Source organism: Emiliania huxleyi, assembly GCF_000372725.1.
Source record: "Emiliania huxleyi CCMP1516 unplaced genomic scaffold EMIHUscaffold_10, whole genome shotgun sequence".
In the NCBI taxonomy this organism is placed as follows: Eukaryota; Haptophyta; order Isochrysidales; family Noelaerhabdaceae; genus Emiliania; species Emiliania huxleyi.
The window spans coordinates 73775-91892 of record NW_005202427.1 but is presented as its reverse complement, the minus strand read 5'-3'; the positions used below and the strand labels follow the sequence as shown (position 1 = coordinate 91892).

At 66.2% G+C, this 18118-nt stretch overlaps 5 protein-coding genes across 5 annotated transcripts in view; 3 read left to right on the top strand and 2 right to left on the bottom strand.

Moving 5' to 3' along the window:
- EMIHUDRAFT_462026 (hypothetical protein) overlaps positions 1–2111 on the bottom strand; it is a 6767-nt gene extending 4656 nt beyond the window's left edge. Inside the window, exons 1-6 of the mRNA XM_005793507.1 lie at positions 2011–2111; positions 1797–1911; positions 1592–1722; positions 1455–1505; positions 1264–1379; positions 89–1190 (exon numbers count right to left, since the gene is read on the bottom strand). Coding sequence (XP_005793564.1) covers positions 89–1190; positions 1264–1379; positions 1455–1505; positions 1592–1722; positions 1797–1911; positions 2011–2058 — 1563 coding nt within the window. The 5' untranslated portion in view covers positions 2059–2111. The remainder of the gene's footprint in view (positions 1–88; positions 1191–1263; positions 1380–1454; positions 1506–1591; positions 1723–1796; positions 1912–2010) is intronic.
- A 3698-nt stretch (positions 2112–5809) lies between these two features.
- Positions 5810–6302, top strand: EMIHUDRAFT_309009 (NADH-ubiquinone oxidoreductase B18 subunit; the record flags this gene model as incomplete). The annotated part of the gene is made up of 3 exons (XM_005793506.1): positions 5810–5877; positions 5966–6043; positions 6248–6302. The coding sequence occupies 3 exons, from the start codon at positions 5810–5812 to the stop codon at positions 6300–6302; spliced, it is 201 nt and encodes a 66-aa protein (XP_005793563.1).
- A 468-nt stretch (positions 6303–6770) lies between these two features.
- On the bottom strand, positions 6771–7262 carry EMIHUDRAFT_46715 (hypothetical protein; the record flags this gene model as incomplete). The annotated part of the gene is made up of 1 exon (XM_005793505.1): positions 6771–7262. A coding segment is annotated over one exon (492 nt), but the record flags the coding sequence as incomplete, so codon positions are not given.
- A 1393-nt stretch (positions 7263–8655) lies between these two features.
- On the top strand, positions 8656–9724 carry EMIHUDRAFT_199336 (hypothetical protein; the record flags this gene model as incomplete). Its single annotated transcript, XM_005793504.1, has 2 exons — positions 8656–9426; positions 9500–9724. 2 exons carry the CDS (start codon positions 8656–8658, stop codon positions 9722–9724), a joined length of 996 nt encoding a protein of 331 aa, XP_005793561.1.
- A 467-nt stretch (positions 9725–10191) lies between these two features.
- On the top strand, positions 10192–14983 carry EMIHUDRAFT_199335 (hypothetical protein; the record flags this gene model as incomplete). Its single annotated transcript, XM_005793503.1, has 5 exons — positions 10192–11556; positions 11631–12131; positions 12198–13268; positions 13392–14603; positions 14690–14983. The coding sequence occupies 5 exons, from the start codon at positions 10192–10194 to the stop codon at positions 14981–14983; spliced, it is 4443 nt and encodes a 1480-aa protein (XP_005793560.1).
- Positions 14984–18118: the final 3135 nt, after the last annotated feature.

Sequence of the window (18118 nt, the reverse complement as noted above, 5' to 3'; positions counted from 1 at the left end):
GAACTCGATCGACCTCAAGCCGCGGGGCATGTACCTCTGCAGGCAGCTCTCCTTCTCGGCCGCCTCCTTCGACACCAAGATGGTCGACCTCACGCCGCGTCGCTCTAGAACTAGCGGCTCCCCCGCGCGGGGGGGGGCCGAACGCCTCGTGCACGGCGTAGTTGAACGCGCAGAGCAGCTCCGACCAGAAGGCCGCCGCCTCGTCGTACATCTTCTCCTGCCGCGGCGTGAGGTCGACCATCTTGGTGTCGAAGGAGGCGGCCGAGAAGGAGAGCTGCCTGCAGAGGTACATGCCCCGCCGCTTGAGGTCGAGCGCGATCAGCTCCATCGCGCCGACGCCGCCGCCGCCGATGGCCTTGTCGAAGGCGTTGAAGTCGGGAAAGGCGGTGTGGGCGCCCCACAGGCCGAGCCGCTCCATGTAGGCCATGTTTTGCAGCGACGAGGCGCCCGTGGCGGAGCAGTACACGACGCGCGAGCGCGGGCAGTCGGCCTGCAGCTTCTGGCAGGTGAGGGCCATCTTGGACGACTTTTTGGTGGTCGGCTTGCCCTTTTCGTTCTTCTCTGGCGCGAGGTTCTTGGCCTTGTGCGACTCGTCAAAGAGGATGCAGCCCTCGGCCTGGGCGCCGCCGAGCCACTCGGCGATCTGCGCGGCGCGCGTCTTGCCGCCGCGCTGGCTCGAGACGAGCGCGGAGTAGGTTGCGAAGACGACGCCCTCGCGGATCCCCTTGGGCCCCTTCTTGTCGAGCTTGCCGTAGTCGAGCTTGGTGATGTTCTTCACCTCGATGTGCGAGAAGCCGATGTCCTTGAGGTCGCGCTTGGCGTCCTCCATCAGGTCGGCCGAGACGGAGACCCACAGGTGGCGCTTGCGACCGCACAGCCAGTTCTCGACGATCACGCCGGCGAGCTGCCGCCCCTTGCCGAGGCCGACGCCGTCGCCGAGGAAGAAGCCGGCGCGGCAGCCGTTGGCCATGATCGACTCGTGCCGCTGGCACGCGTACGCGACCGTCTCGAGCTGGAGGTTGGAGAGCGCTCCTCCGGCGGGGTTGTCGAGCTCGTCGCGCGGCTCGAAGATGCCGTCGGGCAGGTTGAGGTCGTACTTGATCGGAGGCGGCTCCGCGAAGGAGAGCGAGGTCGTCTCGACCACCGGGTCCGGGTGCGGCTGGCCGCGCTTGAAGTGGAAGGGCTCGTACCTGCGTCGCGGGCAGACGGGTGGGAAGACCGCCCGCCGGCTGCTGCTCGGCTGCACAGGGCGGCGGCGCGCACGTCGCGGTGAACATATCCTCGGCGTCCTCGTCCTCGACCGCCGCCTGCTCCCGCACCTGCGCCGCCGCCTCCTCGTCCTGCGACATGTCCTGCTGGCGGTTCTCCTCGTTGGCCGCCTGCGGGGCCGCGTCGTGGACGTGTCGCGGACGCGGTGTGGGTGTGCGCGAGCCACACTCCCAGGGGGCGGCCGCCTCGGCAAACGAGCGCCGCATCTCGTCGGCGGGGCGCGGCACGTACCCAGCCTGCACACGCGCGGCGCGAGCAGTCAGGCCGCGGGCGCGGTGCGAGGGGGAAGGGAGCGGCGGCGGCGGGAGCGGCTGCAAAGCACCTGGGCGCCCTTGCGCCTCGCCTCCTCCGTGCGTTGGCGCTGCTGGCGCTTCTTTAGCCACTCGACAGAGCCGTCGGCGAGGCAGTGCTGGTCCCAGTGCTCGCACCGGCTCGCCTCGATGTCGCACACGACTGCGGGCGCGCGACGCAGCCGGCTCGGTCGCGCGGCGGGTGGCAGGGCGCAGCGAGGGCGGGTGCGTGCACACAGCAAAAGCACTTGGCGCAGAACTGCTTGCACGCGTCCTTATTTTGCGCGGGCGGGCCTTGCGGCCACTTGTGCACCACGCAGTCGTGGCGCGGGTGCGGCATGTCACGAAGGGCCTGCGGACGGGCAGGGTGGTTGTGCGCGGCGCGCGCCGAAAACGGCGCGCGGGGCGGGGCGGGGAGGGAGGCGGGAGGCGGGGGGCGGGGGGCGGACACGTTGACGCCCGAGCCGCCGGTGATCTCGACATCTCCATCGTCCTCCATCGTGGCGGGGCTTCTCGGGGCCACAACTAGAGCGGGGTCGAGTCGCAGCCTCTACTGCTTCCCGCGCGCGGCGGTTTTCTTTCGTCCACCCACACCGCGCTGGTGCCTGTGGTGTCCATTCCGAGCCTGGCTGTTCTTGAGCACTTGAGCACTTGATAGGGTCGATTCCGCATGGTCACCTTCCAAACTTGAGCACTTGAGCACTGGATAGGGTCGATTCCGCATGGTACGGGACCCCTCGATCGATCGTCTCGCCCTCCCTCACTGGAGTGTTCAGGGGGGGGGGGCATAACAAACACGGTACAGGATCGAGGTGCACCCTGCCGAAGCAGTGTCGTCCCCCCTCTCCTCGACGGTGATGGCGGTGTGACCGATCGAGCTACAAGAGGAGCTTGTTCAGCAGGATCCGGGACAGGTCTGATGCACTACCTCACTGGGCCTGAGATCACCGAGACAGCGCCCGTCACCGTCTCGGATTCGTGTGGGATCGAACCACTCTTCCAAACTAATAACTCCCGGACGCGTGCTGGGTGCGCCCCCCGCCGTCGAGAGGGCGGCGGAGGAGGCAGGGCCGAGCACGCCTTTGGCGACCCTGTGCTACGAGGACACCGCCGACCCGGCCACGGCGGGCGGCGTGCGGCCACCACGCCTTTTGCCGCGGGTGCATCGAGCAGCACTGCCCGGCCGGCGCACCGTTGACGTGCCCCGTTTGCTTGTCGCCGCCTCTGCTGGACTCTGCCACCGTCAAGGTCGCGTCGAGGCAGGGCGTCGTGGGCTCGTATCGTAGCAGTGCCAGACTGGTCTCCATCACCCACCGACTCACATCTCGCCCACTGTCTGCACCCAGACAATCGCAATGGAATTTTCTTTTAAGGTCCCTCGGGCCAGTTTCGGGCGGGCAAACCCTGCCCGGCCCCTAGAACCCCAGGTAAGGCCCAGGTGTGGCCTAGGGCATCAGAAGGGACCAAGACTAGAGGCGTCCAGTCTGAGCCATAGAGCCCATGTCTTTGCTTTGCCCCCGAAGGTCGCGTTCAAATGCCCGGAACGGACGTTACAGTGGTGTCCGGCCGGCGCGATCACCGAGCTGTGACGCTCAGGGAAGCCGGTTGAGGTACTGGTTTCTTTGCCCAGGGCTGGCCTACGGCCCGTGCTGGATCAGCTGAGCAAGGTTTGGGGAGAATCCCCCGGTCAGATCTTAAGATATTTTGAACGGACGGGCCGAAAGGGGCCAAACCGTGGGAGTTTTAGGAGGAGGAGCGGCCCGTCATTTGGGTACAGTCCAGTCCGGGTATTTGGATCGAGACTTTGGGGGGAAAAAAAAGGGCTCTTTGGCTCAGACTGGACGCCTCTTGGTCCCTTCTGATGCCCTAGGCCAAACCGGGGCCTTACCTGGGGTTCTAGGGGCCGGGCGGGGTTTGCCCCCCGAAACTGGCCCGAGGGACCTTAAGTCCTAAGCAGGGAAGGGGGGGGGGGGGGGGGCACCAGGTCCATAGAGCTCCATAACAAATAAAATCGGACACGCCAAAGAGGGGTGGGAGAAGGGGACAGGTCCCCGCCTGCACGAGCAGGATCTTGGAAGGACGATCAGGGACACAACTCAACGGCAAGGGGACGGGAGCGGGGAGCGCATCGCGACACGGTGGGGGGAGGCTGCGCAGGATTCACCCACACGACCGGGTCCCAGGGATTCCTCTTTCGTATACGACAGGTTGCACGCGGCGGCACGGGGGCAGGCGCGGGCCTCCTACTGGTTACGCTCTCCTAGTTCTCCTGCTCCACTAGGGGGTTGTACACGCTGAGGCCTCAGACCCCCCTCTGAGGAGGGGTCGGACCCCGGGAAAAGTGTGGTTCTTGCCCAAAATGCGTGTGGTTTTTGCCCATGCAGTGCATTTTTGCATTCGCATGCATCGCCTGCATTACAACTGCATGGGCAAAGACAACACTGATTGCATTTCGTTGCATATGCATTCGATGCATTTTGCGCGTGATTGCATAACAGTGCATCTGGGAGGTCCTCGGAGCAGTCCACCCCTTCGGCCATCTGGCTCCGGTTCCTGCCTCCTCTAATGTAGAATTTTGCATGCATCAAGATGATAATACACCATTTTGTTGGCTAGGCGGGCGCAAGAGGTCTGTTAGCGCCCCCCCCCCCGGCGCCCCCCGCGACCGGCACCCACCGCGAGCAGCACTTCGTCCGGTCCCTCCACACCTCATCTGCTGCTGACCACTCTGACCTCGCCGCCGTCGTTGCTCTTGTCCGCGCGGTCGGGGAGGGGGCTGGGGAGATGGGGAAGAGGGGGAGCTCAGGTGCTCCTTTGACGACTTATTTTGCACTGTCAGCTCGGCGAACAGGCACTTGACCCGCACTGATGTTCGCGCTGCGGTTGCTTACTTGCGCACGGAGAACGAGATTGTGGTCGACCGAGACAGCCAGCACCGCCCTGGGAGGGACATCATTGTCTTTTTGGAGGATTAGGTGCACACGCAATGGAGGCCGTGTGTCAGTGAATCCATGCAACTAAATGCAGTTTCCCGCCGAATGCAAAGAATGCAGAAAAAGCATATGCAGCTGAAATGCAGTTGCCCACCGAATGCAAAGAATGCAGAAAATGCATATGCAGCTGAAATGCAGTTGCCCACCGAATATGCAAAGAATGCATATGCAGCTGAAATGCAGTTGCCCACCGAATGCAAAACATGCATATGCAGAGCTGAAATGCAGCTGCCTCTCGAAAACAATGCAGAAAATGAAGAATGCAGTCTTGAATGCACTATAAAATGCGTTCAAATGCCATGATATGTGTGAATGCAACATATGCAAACATGCAAAAAATGTGCATGGGCAAAAACCATCCGCATTTTTGGGCAAGAACCACAAGACACCCGTCGGACCCCTGGCTTGGCGGCACAGAATGCCGGAGCGCCTAGCCCTCCACGAACGGCGCTGACCAGCTAGGGCGGGGAGGGGCGGAAGCAGCGAGCATGACCAAGGCTCAAGGGTAGGCGCTACTCTATACGCTCAAGCGCCCGGCACCACACACGCTTGCTGCTGCTGCAGGCTCGCCCACAGCGCCCGCGCCGAGCCCTGCGCCGCCCGAGGAGGAGGTAGTGATGATCTCCACATCCGTCCCCTGCTCCAGCTTGGCCATGAGGCGCCGCGGGCGCGGCGTCCTAGTGAACTCGAACTTGAGGTATCCGAAAAATGGAAGCTGGGGGGGGGGGGGGGGTCTCTCTGCTTGGTGGGGGATCACGACCTAGATCACGACAGATTTGAAATACCGCTGAAAACCCACTCTGAGGAGCGGCCTCGCGGGGCTTACCTTGGCGTCTCAGAGGCCCCCCCCAGCCTCAGAGGCTGCGTGCGCCGAGAGAGGCTAGCTTGGCGGCACAGGCCTTCAGAGGGTCGGCTCAGGCACCCTCTGAGCCGCTCGTGGATGGCCTCTCTTGGCACAGAGGGTACCCTCTGAGACGAGCAGATGAGGGCCCCTTTCCCTCCCCGCAGAACGGTTTCTCTTTCTGACGGGGCGTACGACTGCTCGCCTCGGCGCTCGATCGCTCGGTTCGCCATGCAGGCGGCGATCGCGGAGAACAAGGAGGCGCTGGAGAAGATGCGGGAGGCCGCCGAGCATCACGATGATCATCACGGTCCGCGCTGCCGCCGTCCGCGTCGGCTCGACGTTGCGCACGCAGTGTTGTGCTCACCGCCGGCCGGCCTCCCGCGTCCCCAGGGCCCGCGGTGACGAGGCAGCAGATGAAGGACGCCAAGCTGCCGCTCGGCTTCCGCGACAACTGTGCCCACCTGCTCATCCCCCTCAACCAGTGCGCCGCCGCTTCCCAGCGTCATCTCTCACGCGCACCGCTCCGCGACCGTCCGCCCCTGAGCCCAGCAGACCTCTTCGACCCACAGGTGCCGGTACGACACCTACTTCCTCCCGTGGAAGTGCCGCGACCTCTTCCACGACTATGAGCACTGCCAGCACCACGAGTGCGCGCCGCCCGCAGCGCACCCTCTCTCCCCCGCCACCTGCACCACCGCCGCCGTCCTCCGTGCCGCCTACCACCGCCCTGCACACGCCGCCGTCACCGCCCTTCCTCGTTGCTGCCGCCCCCACCGCGGCCTGAATCACATGCCAAACTCTGCGCTCTGCGCAAAGGGCTCAGCCCCCCTGCACCGCCCCATCCCCTAAAGGTACGAGCGGCGCGTCAAGGTATGGAAAGAGAAGAAGGCCAACGGCGAGGTTTGACCCGCCGTTTCCCGTTCGGGCCGTCTGCGCAGGCATTCTTTGTTCTCGTTTAGTCGGGCCTCGGCCTCTCGGCTGCTCGCGCCCGCGCCCAGCCGCGCTCTGCGCCCCGGCCGCCGCCGCGGCGAGAGGCTCTCTTTAAAGTTTAACTGTAGTCATTGTGACGGTCGCCGGTGTTGAAATTATAGACCACAGCCCTCGCCCCCCGCTAGCGGTACAACTCGATCTTACCCTATTTCGCAAGAAATATCTACATGGAGAGTTTCGAACGATCGGTCGCCCGGGGGCGGGGCGGGTCCGGCGCACGTGGACATCTCTTTGTCTAGCTATCGTCTCTCGACTCTCGGTCTATAGCTGGGGACACAGAGTCGCGCGCCCGGCCGCCTCTACCCTCGCCAAATTAGTGCTCGGATAGCGCCGTTGGCTGGACCCAGACGTGGGCTACTCCGCACCGCCGGGTCCGTGCGCCGCGATGAGCTGGTCGAGCTCGGGCTGCACCCGACTCCGCTCCGCCTCGGAGAGCCGGTCGACGTACAGTACGCCGTCGAGGTGGTCGTACTCGTGCTGGAAGATGCGCGCCTCCCAGCCCACCAGCTTCTTGCGCCGCACCTTCCCCTTCGCGTCCTGGTACTCGACCTTGATCCAGCCCGCCCGCTCGACGTCCGCCGTGAAGCCCGGGAAGGAGAGGCACCCCTCAACCTCGACCGGCCCGCCCGGCCCCGAGTCGACGATGCGCGGGTTGCAGAGCACCACCTCGCTCAGCCACTTCTCCTTCCTCCCCTCCGGGTTGAACACCATCAGCCGCTGATTGATGCCGAGCTGAGGCGCCGCGAGCCCGACGCCGCGCGAGGCGTACATGATCGAAAACATCTCCTTGGCCAGTCTCTGCAGCCCGGCGTCAAAGTCGCGGACCTCCGCGTTCGGCGCGCGCAGCAGCGGGTGCGGGTACTCCAGGATACGCAGCGCGGTGCCGGGGACAGCACCCGGGTTCACCTCCTCCTCGGGCGGCGGCGGCGGCGGCGGCGGCGGCAGCTCCGCGGCAGGCGGCAGCGGAGGCGCTGCTCGTTTGCTTACCTCGAGCGCCTCCGCCTTGGCCTCCTTCTTCTGGAAGACCTTTTTCGCGCGTGAGCGGCCCATTCTCACGGCACGCGCACGTGCGGACGCTGCTGCTGCTGCGATCGCCGGGACGGCGGCTACGGGGCCAGAAGAAGCGACGACGACGGCATCGGCGGCAGCAGCGGGCATGGTGGCCGCCACACGGGACGGCGGTGCGTGCATCATCACGTAGGCACGCGCATAGCCGATCAGCAGCAGAAGCAGGAGGTGCCACATCGTCTCAGTGCGCACCACTGCGAGACCCTCGAGCGTCCCGGAAGCAGGAAAGAATTTAAACATGCACTCTCTCTCACAGAGGTGGCATGAAGGCTGCAGCGAGAAGCGGCGAGAGACTGCGAAGAGAGATAGGAAGAGGCAGACTCCCTAGGGTGGGCGACGGCTAGCGCATCACTCCTCTCCTTAAAATCCCTGTGTGGTGGCGGCGTGCCGTCCTCCCATCCCTCCCTTGGGTTGTCTGTTTTCTTTCTTTCTTTTTCCCCGCCGACGATACGGCCATAAAAATGTTCGTTCAACACCGGCCCAAAGATCCGCGCGCGTGCCACACATGCATACTCTCCATTCTACAAAAAAGTCCATTCTACAACTGACCGAAGCGCGCGCTCGCGCGCGGCCACAGCCTCCTGCAGGCACGACTCCACGCAAACCCGGAGTGGTGAAGGGCTGGCCGTGCGGTGGTCTCAGGCCCAGTGAGGTAGTGCATCCGACGGCCCGGATCCTGGCATCCTGCTGAACAAGTTCCTCTTGTAGCTCGATCGGTCACACCGCCATCGCCGTCGGGGAGAGGGGGGACGACACTGCTTTGGCAGCGTGCACCTCGATCCTGTACCGTGTTTGTTATGCCCCCCCCCAATGAACACACCAGTGAGGGTGGGCGAGACGATCGAGGGGTCCCGTACCATGCGGAACCGACCCTATCCAGTGCTCAAGTGCTCAAGTAAGAGGTAAGCTGCGGTCCGCGAGCGGCGAGGGCGATGCCAGAGTCTGCCGCCGAGTCGGCTCTCTGGATGACGGGAGACGCACACACGCCTCCATCCACTCGCACTCCACTCAGAACACCGCAGACTTGGAAAGTGACAAGTGCGCGCGCCGCAGGCGAAGAGAAATTTTCGGCTGAGGCTCCCGTTCACACTCGTCTGGCCTTTTCTCGGGGCCGCGCCTGCGGCCGCGTGGTTTCTTAGATTTTCGCGGAATAACGCAACCCACTGTACCCGGGTACCGGGTAGAAGCCAGCGATACGTACATGAGCTTCGGCACGGGCTCCACATCGCTCGCCTGGAAGGTGGGTGGCCGTCTCAGCGTGAGAGCTCTCTTGTTCGACGCCCGCGTGCTCATGCGCCACCCTCACGAGCGCGCGCGGAAGGAGCAATCGAGGCCGGCGGCTCCGATCATCGAGCCCGACGTCCTTCGCGCTGACACAATCTCTTCCATGCTAATATCTCAGCTGCGCGACCACTGCCGTCAGCAGGGGCTCAGCAATGTTGGCGACCGAGACGAGCTCGTCGGCAGGCTGACTGACTTCCTTGCCAAGGCTGCAGTCACCGTGGAGGCAACTGCCAGCGCCGGCGCCGCTTCACCGCGGGACAAGTACGCCGACAAACTCCGCTCGCGTGGAGCCGCGCAGCTCCTGCACCACGGCCGCGACGCCGACGCGGGCGGGCCGCTCCTCATGACCGAGTTTGGACGTGTCGAGAAGGAGCGCGAGAAGGCGGTGCGCCGGCACTCAGAGAGCGAGCGGCGAGCGCAGGTGGACACGGGCGGCTACGCCTTCCAGCCGGGCGCAAAGGACCTGCTCCACTACCTCGACATGAGGGGCATGCTCCGGCTGCTACTCCCGTCGGACGACGACGATGACGTGGCTCGGATGGAGGCGCAGGCGGCCTCGCTCGCCGAGTCGCTGCAGGTGCCCCCCTTCGCCACGTCGCTCGACCCGGCCGCGGCCGCACGAGCGCGGCGCGGCGAGGCGGAGGCGCTGGGCGAGGTGGCGGAGGCCCTCGACCTCACTCCCGGCTCGGTGGCGCCTCTGCGGCGGAGGTCCGGCGCCGCTGGGGTGCACCGCCATCCTCAGGCGGCACGGCGTGCCATAGGTGATGGTCGTGAGCGACCACTCGACTGTGGTCGCCGCGGCGAGGCGCGCGCGGATGCTCTCGTGCTACGTCGCGAAGCCGATCGAGGGGCGGCCGCGGCGGCTGCCGGCAGACTTTTGTGTGGACGAGCTCTCCTTGACGAGAGGCTGCATCGAGGAGTGCAACGGGGCAACCTTTCGAGACGGCAACACGGAGATCATATCGAGGTACGTTGGCGGTGACTGAGTGAGAGTTCGTGCACGGGCTGGTGGAGCGGTTGGCGAGTAAAGTGAGACGAGAGAAGTGAGCTTCTCCACGAGGGTAGACCTATAGAACGATTTCGAAAAAGAAAAGTCCCATGCACTCAACAAATCTGGACACTGGGGAGAGAGAGATTTTTATTAACCAACAAGAAATTCTTGACACTGGAGGGTGAAGAACAGAGGTTCTAGCATCTAGGTGAGTCGAAGCATAGATGCAAGATGGAGGGAGAGAGAGAGAGAGAGAGAGTACATGGAGAGAGAGTACATGATGGAAGAGAGAGTACATAGCCGCCCGAGAAAATCGCCGCGTCTTCCACGCAGCTCGCGCGTAATTCACACCGACCTCGCTACCCAACGCGCGAGGATATCCACGTCGAGAACTCGAGAACCCACGCTCTTCGAACACTACAGCATGCACCGCACTTGAGACGGCCGAATGCTGTAGTGGTCATGCGGCTGCTCCCCACGAGGCGACTCTGCACTGCCTCCGTCCGCGTGGCCGACGTGACTGTCAAGGTCTCGGCTGCCAAGACGCCACACCTCGTGCCGCACGCCTTTGCTGCAGCCGGCTCTCCCGCACCTCCGCAGCACCTCCGGTGGATGGCGCAGAAGGAGGCGCTCGGGCAGGACGTGTTGCTCATCGGGCCTCCGGGTGGCCAGAAGCGGCAGCTGGCATTGCGCTGGGCGGAGGTTGCGGGCCGCGAGGTGGAGAGCCTCGCGCTCTCGTCCGACACCACCGAGGCCGACCTCAAGCAGCGGCGGCAGGTGCTGGACGGCAACGTCTACTATGTAGACGCGGCGCCCGTTCGGGCCGCCATTGCCGGGAGGCTGCTGCTGCTCGACGGCGTCGAAAAGGCGGAGCGCAACGTGCTGCCCACGCTCAACAACCTGCTCGAGAACCGGGAGATGGGCCTCCCCGACGGTCGCTTCCTCATGTCGCCAGCGCGCTTCGACGCGCTCCTCGCGAGCGGCGACCACACGCACGCCTCTCTCGCCGCTCGAGGCTACGTGCGCGTCCACCACGACTTTCGCGTCATCGCCACCGGGCTGCCCGTCCCTGCCTTTGCCGGCTTCCCGCTCGACCCGCCGCTGCGCTCTCGCTTCCAAGGCCTCTTCTGCGGAGTGCCGCCGCCCGCGCTGCAGCTCGCCTCGGTGCGCGCGCTGCTCTCGTCGAGCCGCGAGGCGGCGCCGCGGGGTGCGGCGCAGAGCCTTGTGAGCTGGGCAGAGGCGGTGCGGGCGGCGGCGAGAGGGAGCGGTGGCGGGCAGGCGGAAGGAAGGCTCCTCCACCTCAGCGACTGCTCCTTGCGGCGGGCGGCCAGAGTCCTCGCTTCCTTCCCGGCGCACTATGACTGCGGCGGCGGCGACGCACTGCCACCCCTCCTCCACCGCAGCTTTCCACACCGGCTGATGGGGCTCGAGGCGCCGGAGGCGGCGGGCGTGGCGGCGGCGTTCGAGGCTGCCGGCATGCCGCCGCCATCCCAGTTGCAGGGCCAAAGGCGGCCTGCCAGTGTCGTGGAGCCGGACGGCGCGGTCGTCGAGGGCGTCATCGCGGGGCAGGGCGTCACGGCGAGGGTCGGGCTCGGGTGCACGCGCGGCGTCGAGGTCCCTGTCGGTGCTCTGCACGGCACGGCGAGCGGCGGGGCGGTCGGCGGCGGCGAGGCGTGGGTGGAGACGCCGGCGCTGCGCGCTTGCCTGCTTGCGATGGCGGAGGACCACGCCAGCGGGGCGCACCTCTGCCTCGTTGGCGCCGCCGGGGGAGGGAAGAGCGCTTTGGCGCACCGGTTCGGCGCGGCGTTCGGCTACCGCGTGCGGACGGTGCCGCTGTACCGCCAGCTAGAACCCTCGACACGGCGGGCAACACCAGCTGGCGCGACTCGCCGCTCGTCGAGGCGGCGCTCGCGGGCGACCTCTGCGTCCTCGACGGCATCCACCGGCTGCGACCCGACGGGCTCGCCTCGCTGCACCAGCTGCTGCTCGACGGCGAGGCGACGCTGCACGACGGCACTCGCCTCCTTCGCGCCGGCCACTTCGACGCGCTGCGGGAGCGGCTCGGCCTCACCGCGCAGCAGCTCGCCGACAGCTGCTCGGTCCGCCGAGTCCACCCATCCTTCCGCGTCGTCGCGCTCGCCCAGCCTCCGAGCCCGACCGACCGCTGGCTCTCGTCGGACTTGCTCCCTCTCTTCGCGTGGCACGAGCTCCCGCCGATCGGCGAGGGCGAGATGGCCGACTGGCTCGCCGCGCTGTGCCCGGCGCTGCAACCGGCGGCGCGGGAGGCTCTGCTCTGCATCGCTGACGCCCTCGACACGTCCGTTCCCGGCGGGGACGCCCTCGACTCATATTCTGGCGCTCCCCCGGGTGGGCTCTCCCTCTCGCCTCGGCAGCTCAAGCGAGTGGCGCGCCGCGCGGCGGCGGCGGGCGACGGTGGCGCCGGCGGCGCCGAGCTTGCCGCCGCCCAGCTTCTCGCAGTGCAGCACGGTGTGCGCCGGTCTCTCTGCGCCGGACTGATGAGCCCCGCCCTGATCGCGGACTTTGAGGCGCGCGTGGCGCGGGCGCTGCAGCCGGTGGTCGCGGCGTTGGGCATTGAGGAGCAGTGCGCGGCGGTGGCGGCGCTCGATGCGGCGAGAGAGGTGCGCGTCTGCGAGCTTAGCGGCGACGGCGGCAAGCGCAGCATCGCGATCGGGCGGGCGAGGCTGCCGCTTCCCGACTCCGTCTCTCAGCCCGAGCTGGTGCCGGACCCCGCCTTTCACGACAACCCGACGCACCTCCGCCTCCTCGAGGACCTCGCCGCCGACCTCGTCGCCGGCGAGCGCGCGGTGCTGCTCATCGGCAACCAAGGGACGGGCAAGAACAAGCTCGCCGACCGGCTGCTGCAACTGCTGCGGCTCGAGCGCCAGTACATGCAGCTGCACCGCGACTCGACCGTCCAGTCCCTCACCGTCGAGGCGGAGCTCGTCGGCGGCGCCGTCGAGTGGCGGGACAGCCCCCTGGTGCTCGCGCTGCGGCACGGCCACGTGCTGATGCTGGATGAGGCTGACAAAGCGCCGCTCGAGGTGGTGGCCGTGCTCAAGTCGCTGCTCGCGGATGGCCAAATGCTGCTCTCAGATGGGCGGCGCGTCCTCTCGCCCGAGGCGGCGGCCGCCGAGGGGAGCTTGCTGAGGGAGGAGGACGTGATCATCCACGACCGGTTCCGCGTCCTCACCCTCGCCAACCGGCCCGGCTTCCCCTTCCTCGGCAACGACTTCTTCAGAGAGTGCGGCACCGTCTTCGCGGCGCACGTGGTGGACAACCCGGACGCCGCGTCGCAACTCGAGCTGATGGCGCCCTTCGGCACCAGCGTGCCGCCCCACGTCCACCGGCGTATCGTCGGCGCCTTTGACGAGCTCCGCTGCCTCGTGCGCGACGGGCTCTTGGCGTACCCCTTCTCGGTGCGGGAACAGGTGTCCGTCATCAAACATCTGCAAGCCTTCCCGCAGGACTCGGTCGGGCAGGCGCTGGGCAACGTCGCCAGTTTCGACGCGATGGACCCCGTCGCCACCGAGCAGCTGCGCTCCGCCTTCGCGCGGCAGGGCATCGCCCTCGACGCCGCGGGCGGGGCGGCGCCGGCGCTGACGGTCGAGCTGGCGAGGGAGGTCGTCCTGCCCGCCGCACAGCCGGTGGACGGACGTCGCGACTCGGCGGCGCCGCTGGCGTGTGAGGTGACGTCGCACGAGCTCAAGGCCCGGAACGTGAGCTACCAGTTCGCGCCGTCGGACCAGCGTGTGCGCCCCCTCGGCAGCGCCGTGGAGGCGGTCGAGGGCCGCGCCGGAGCAGCCTTCTCGGAGGAGGTGCGCGAGCTCCAGCTCTTGTGGGGCGAGGAGGAGGGTGCGCCGCATTGCGTCGCGTGCCTCGCGCGAGGAGGCGCCATCCACGTCCTCGCCTCTGGGCCGGCGGCGCTCCACTCGCTGCCCGCCTCCGTGGCGCGCGAGCGGCGCGCGGCAGACGGAGGTGAGTCCGTCTCGACGCTGGAGCTGGCGAGCAAGACGGGCAGCCTCGACGTCATGCTCGCCGAGGGCGTCGAGGCGGACGAGGCCTTGCTCCACCCTGCCGGCAGCGGCGCGATCTATCGCCTGCGGCCGCCCAACCGCGCCGACGACACGCACGGCGCCGCCATCGGCGCCGCCTCCTTTGTCGAGCTCCCCGAGAGCTTCCACGGCGGAGCGGTGCACCCGGTGCCGTGGACCGGCGCCCTCCTCCGCCGACAGCGCGGCCGCCGTCCGCACGCGCTGCTCGCCGCGGGCGCTGATACCGCGGCGGGCTGCCTGCTGGCGATGCGCCGCGGCGAGGCTTCGGTGCTCGCGGTGCGCCTCGCGCGGTGGGGCGAGCAGGGCGGGGCTGCTGCGGGCACCGCTTACTCGATCGCTCTGCCGGCAGAGCTGGCGCAGCGCGGAGCGGTCGTCGCGGGGGGGCGCGTCCTCGGCCCGTGTGGTGAGGTGGGAGGCCCCGCCGGCCTGCTGCTCCAGCTGCGGCTCATGGGCAGCGCGGAGGAGGGCGCGGCGAGCGGCGCGCACAGCACGGCGCACCTCTGCGCGCTGCAGCTCGCCGGTTGTATCGACGCGACGCCCCGTGCGTGGCTCTTTGAGCTCGACCCAGCCTCTCCTCTCGCCTCTGACGCCGAGGCGGACTGCCACATCGCCGCCGCCGTGCCGCTTCCGGGCGGCGAGGAGAGCGCCGCGATTGTCTGCCCGAGGCCAGGCAAGGACGCGCTCCTCTCGGTCCAGCAGCTGCCGCGGGTCACCTTCTCGTCGAGCGGCGCGCCTCCCACTCTCGCCCTCCGCGGTGGCTGGCGCTGGGAAGACGCCGACGCGCGGGCGGCGCAACAGCAGGTGCGGAGGAGGGGGAGCGCGCGCGTGTCGTCGGCGCGCTCTTCGCGCATGCGTGGTCTGCGCCCTCGGGCGACAACTCGCTGCAGGCGGTGCGCCGCGCCGTCGAGGCGGCCGGCCGGGCGGACGCGGACGAGCGCATCGTTGTCCTGCTCTCCGACGCGAACCTCGGCCGGTACGACGTGAGCCCGGAGGAGATTGGCGAGGCGCTGCGTAGCAACCCACACGTGCGCGCGTACTGCGTCTTCGTGGCCGAGCCCGCAGCCGCCGAGTGGCTCGCCGAGCAGTTGCCGCTCGGGCAGGGCTTTGCGGTGCAGGACGTGGCGAAGCTGCCCCGTGTCATGAAGGAGGTGTTCGCGCATGCGGCGACCGCGGGTCCTTGACGCCACCGCTGGTATTATTTCGCACCCTCTACCCAGGTGTGCATGTTCTCGATTGTGTCAAACTTGATCGTTGTGTACTGACGTGTACTGTCTTTTCGTATGCACATGTGCATGCACATGTGCATGTGAAACCCCCCTGCGCGCGCGGGGGCCTTCTAGGCTTGCGGGTAGCCTGCCTCCGCCCATCCCCTGCACACGCGCGCGGGCCTCGTCCAACGCAACCTCCACAGGCCAGCGCTTGCACCTTCAACCTCTCATAGACCGACCAGCGCCGCGTAGGCCGCGTAGCGCCCGAGAGATAGGAGAGGTATTTTCTTCTCAATGTCATCAAGGTATGTGAATATCCCCAGGGCCTCCAGGGCTCGCACCTCAGCCTCTCACAGACCAGCGCACAGCGCCATACGAGGTATTTTCTTCTCAATAACAAGGCTGTGAATTCGCTAAGATATATACGTCCCTCCCGTGAGTTACGTACTTAGCTTACTCTCTCTCCCGTGAGCCGTTCTCGAGATACAGCTTGAGATGTGCGAGTTGGAGTGGCCCTCACGGAGTCGGCGCCGCCGCTCGGCGCTCTTCTGCTGGTTTGGCGATCCAGCGCTGCTCGTCCAGACAGAGGCTGCCTCCACTCCTGAGCTGCTCAGGCCTGGTCAAGGCCATCCACCGACATACTCTGGGAGCGCGGATGCACACCAGCTCGCGCTGCTGGACCCGCGGTGGCTGCCTTCGCCCACCGGCAGCGCCGGTGCGACGACATGCTGGCGGCGGTCTTCCGCAAACTACTGTCAGGCGAGTGCAGTGCACGACGAGATATGATCATGGGCGCTTGCACGTGTGCTCAGGGCATCTTAGGGCTGCTGCGTAGCGTGTGGCTCTGCTCCACAAGCCCGTTTGAGTGTTCTGTGGCAGTGTGGCGTCGGTGGGCCACCTCTACGGGTTTGGAAACACGCTCGACAAGGCGTTGACGGCGGTCGTGGGGTGCAAGAAGCGTGGCCGTCAGGTGGACGGAACGCTCGACCACTCGACTGGAAAGGGATGGGTCAAAGACCACGCCCCCGTATGGAGACGGGTGGGTCAAGAAGAGTGCAGGCTGGAAATGGATGCGATGGGGGCGCAGTACTACGACGCGAAGTGGGTCAAGAAAGCCATAACGCGGCTGGTGCTCGTGGAGACTTTGGGTGGCATTGCGCCGCCCACCAAGCAGTTCCTCCACGTGTTCGCCAAGGAAGCGGTGGGCACCAACACGGACCGGACGACGGTGTATGGGGCGGCGTCGGCGAGCGCTTCCTCCTTCGTCGTCCACCACACGCAGCAGATCTCCATGGCGGCGGTGGCGGGCGACGCCGAAAACATCAACAAGCAGGCGCGCACTGTGCGCACCAACTGGATCAAGAACAAGCAAGCGGCAAACGGCCTCTTGTCCTCGGCCCCAGTGGGGGGTGCCCGCGCCGCCTAGCTCTGCGGACGGACGGGCCCCTCCACCCTTCACGTACGGATCATGTAGTCCCCACACAGCACACTCGCTGTCGTGGGATCGCTTGTCATGTGAGAGAGTGCGTTGTGTTCTTGTTTTCTATCCGCTTTCTCGGTGATTAGTTGGTTCTAATAGCACTCTCCGGAGTTCGTACTTTATTTGTGAGGGCGAAGTGGAGGGGTCCCAAGGAAGTAGTAAGCCCTCCTCTTGCTTGCGCCCGGATGCCTAGTTTGCCGTGCGAAATCGGTGAGGCACCAAAAGAGGAAAAACAGAGCGATCAGTGTAAACCCCTGTGAAGAATCGTTGCCGCGATTGCGCGAAGAATCGCTACGGCATCGTCTCTGGGACCGGCGGCGCTCCACTCGCTGCCCGCCTCCGGGGAGAGAGAGCGGCGTGCGGCAGACGGAGGTAGGTGAGTCCGTGCGTCTCGACGCTGGAGCTGCGAGCAAAGACGATTGAATCAGGATGCGAATCAAACTCTATCGGAACGGCCATCGAGCCGATGGCCAGAAGTTCATCGTCCCCGAGACTGCTTCGGTGCTCGTTGTCAGGCTATCAGAGATAGTGCTGTCAGTGTCCGACTGTCGGGCAGGCCAGCTGTCAGGTGCTGTCCGGGTTTACTGTTTGGCTGTCAGGCCAGGGCTCAGATAAAGGCAAAACCTACGGGCAAAACTCGCTAAACACATCTCACATGCCTGGAACAGTCGTCTCAGTGCACTTAGATCTTAGGCCCCCAGGACCATAGCGGGTGGGTAGGCCCTAAAACGGCGGGAGGGGTATCCGTAGGGCTATATCGACAGAGCTAGAGGGCTCAACCACCCCTCCACCCCTCCACCCTCCCGGAGCGAGAGAGGTCCGTCTTCGAGCCCTCCCACTTCCACCCCTCCGACCGGAGGGCTCGCCAGCCCACAGAGCTGGAGGGGTCCCCGTCGGATCGGCGTCGGGAGGGCTCCACAGGGCTAACCCCCTCCCCGGACGCCGGGTGGGCTCGGAGGGACGGTCGGACAGGGGAGGATCTTCGTGGCGGGAGGGCTCGAGAGGGGTCGGAAGGGCCCTCCGGGAGGGGTCGCAAAAGAGCAGGCGCACATCGCTTCCAGGGGGTGGGGCGCCCTTAGCATGTGGTGAAGCCTCTGTGGGGGGGTCGGGACCCCCCCCCTAGCATGTGGTGAAGCCTCTGGGGGGGTCGGGACCCCCCCCCTAGCATGTGGTGGGCACCCCCCAGCAGTTCGTGGGCTAGGAATTGTCGCCAGAGAGCCGACCGATTTTGCCCCCAAAGTTGTAAAATCGTGGCTGAAAGTCCAATATCTTGGAGAATCTGACCAGTCTCAAGGCTCATGTAGCTCCAAAGGATGATTTTCCCCTCGAAAATGCTGCGAAATGAGGCGTAAAATCAAGGGCCCGGAGGGTTCTGACCACGAGTCTCTGTGGGGGGTCCTCGGCCACGACCCCCCCCCCCAGCATGTGGTGAAGGTTCTGGGGGGGGCGGGACCCCCCCCCTAGCATGTGGTGAAGCCTCTGGGGGGGCGTCCACCGCCCCCCCTTTAACTGTGAGAAATGGCCAAATTCTCCAACAAATTGGTCCTTCGATCACCGTTTTTTAACTTTGTAGGCAAAAGCGGCCGCCTTTCTGGTGACTAGTCCTCGCCAAGGAACTGCTGGGGGGG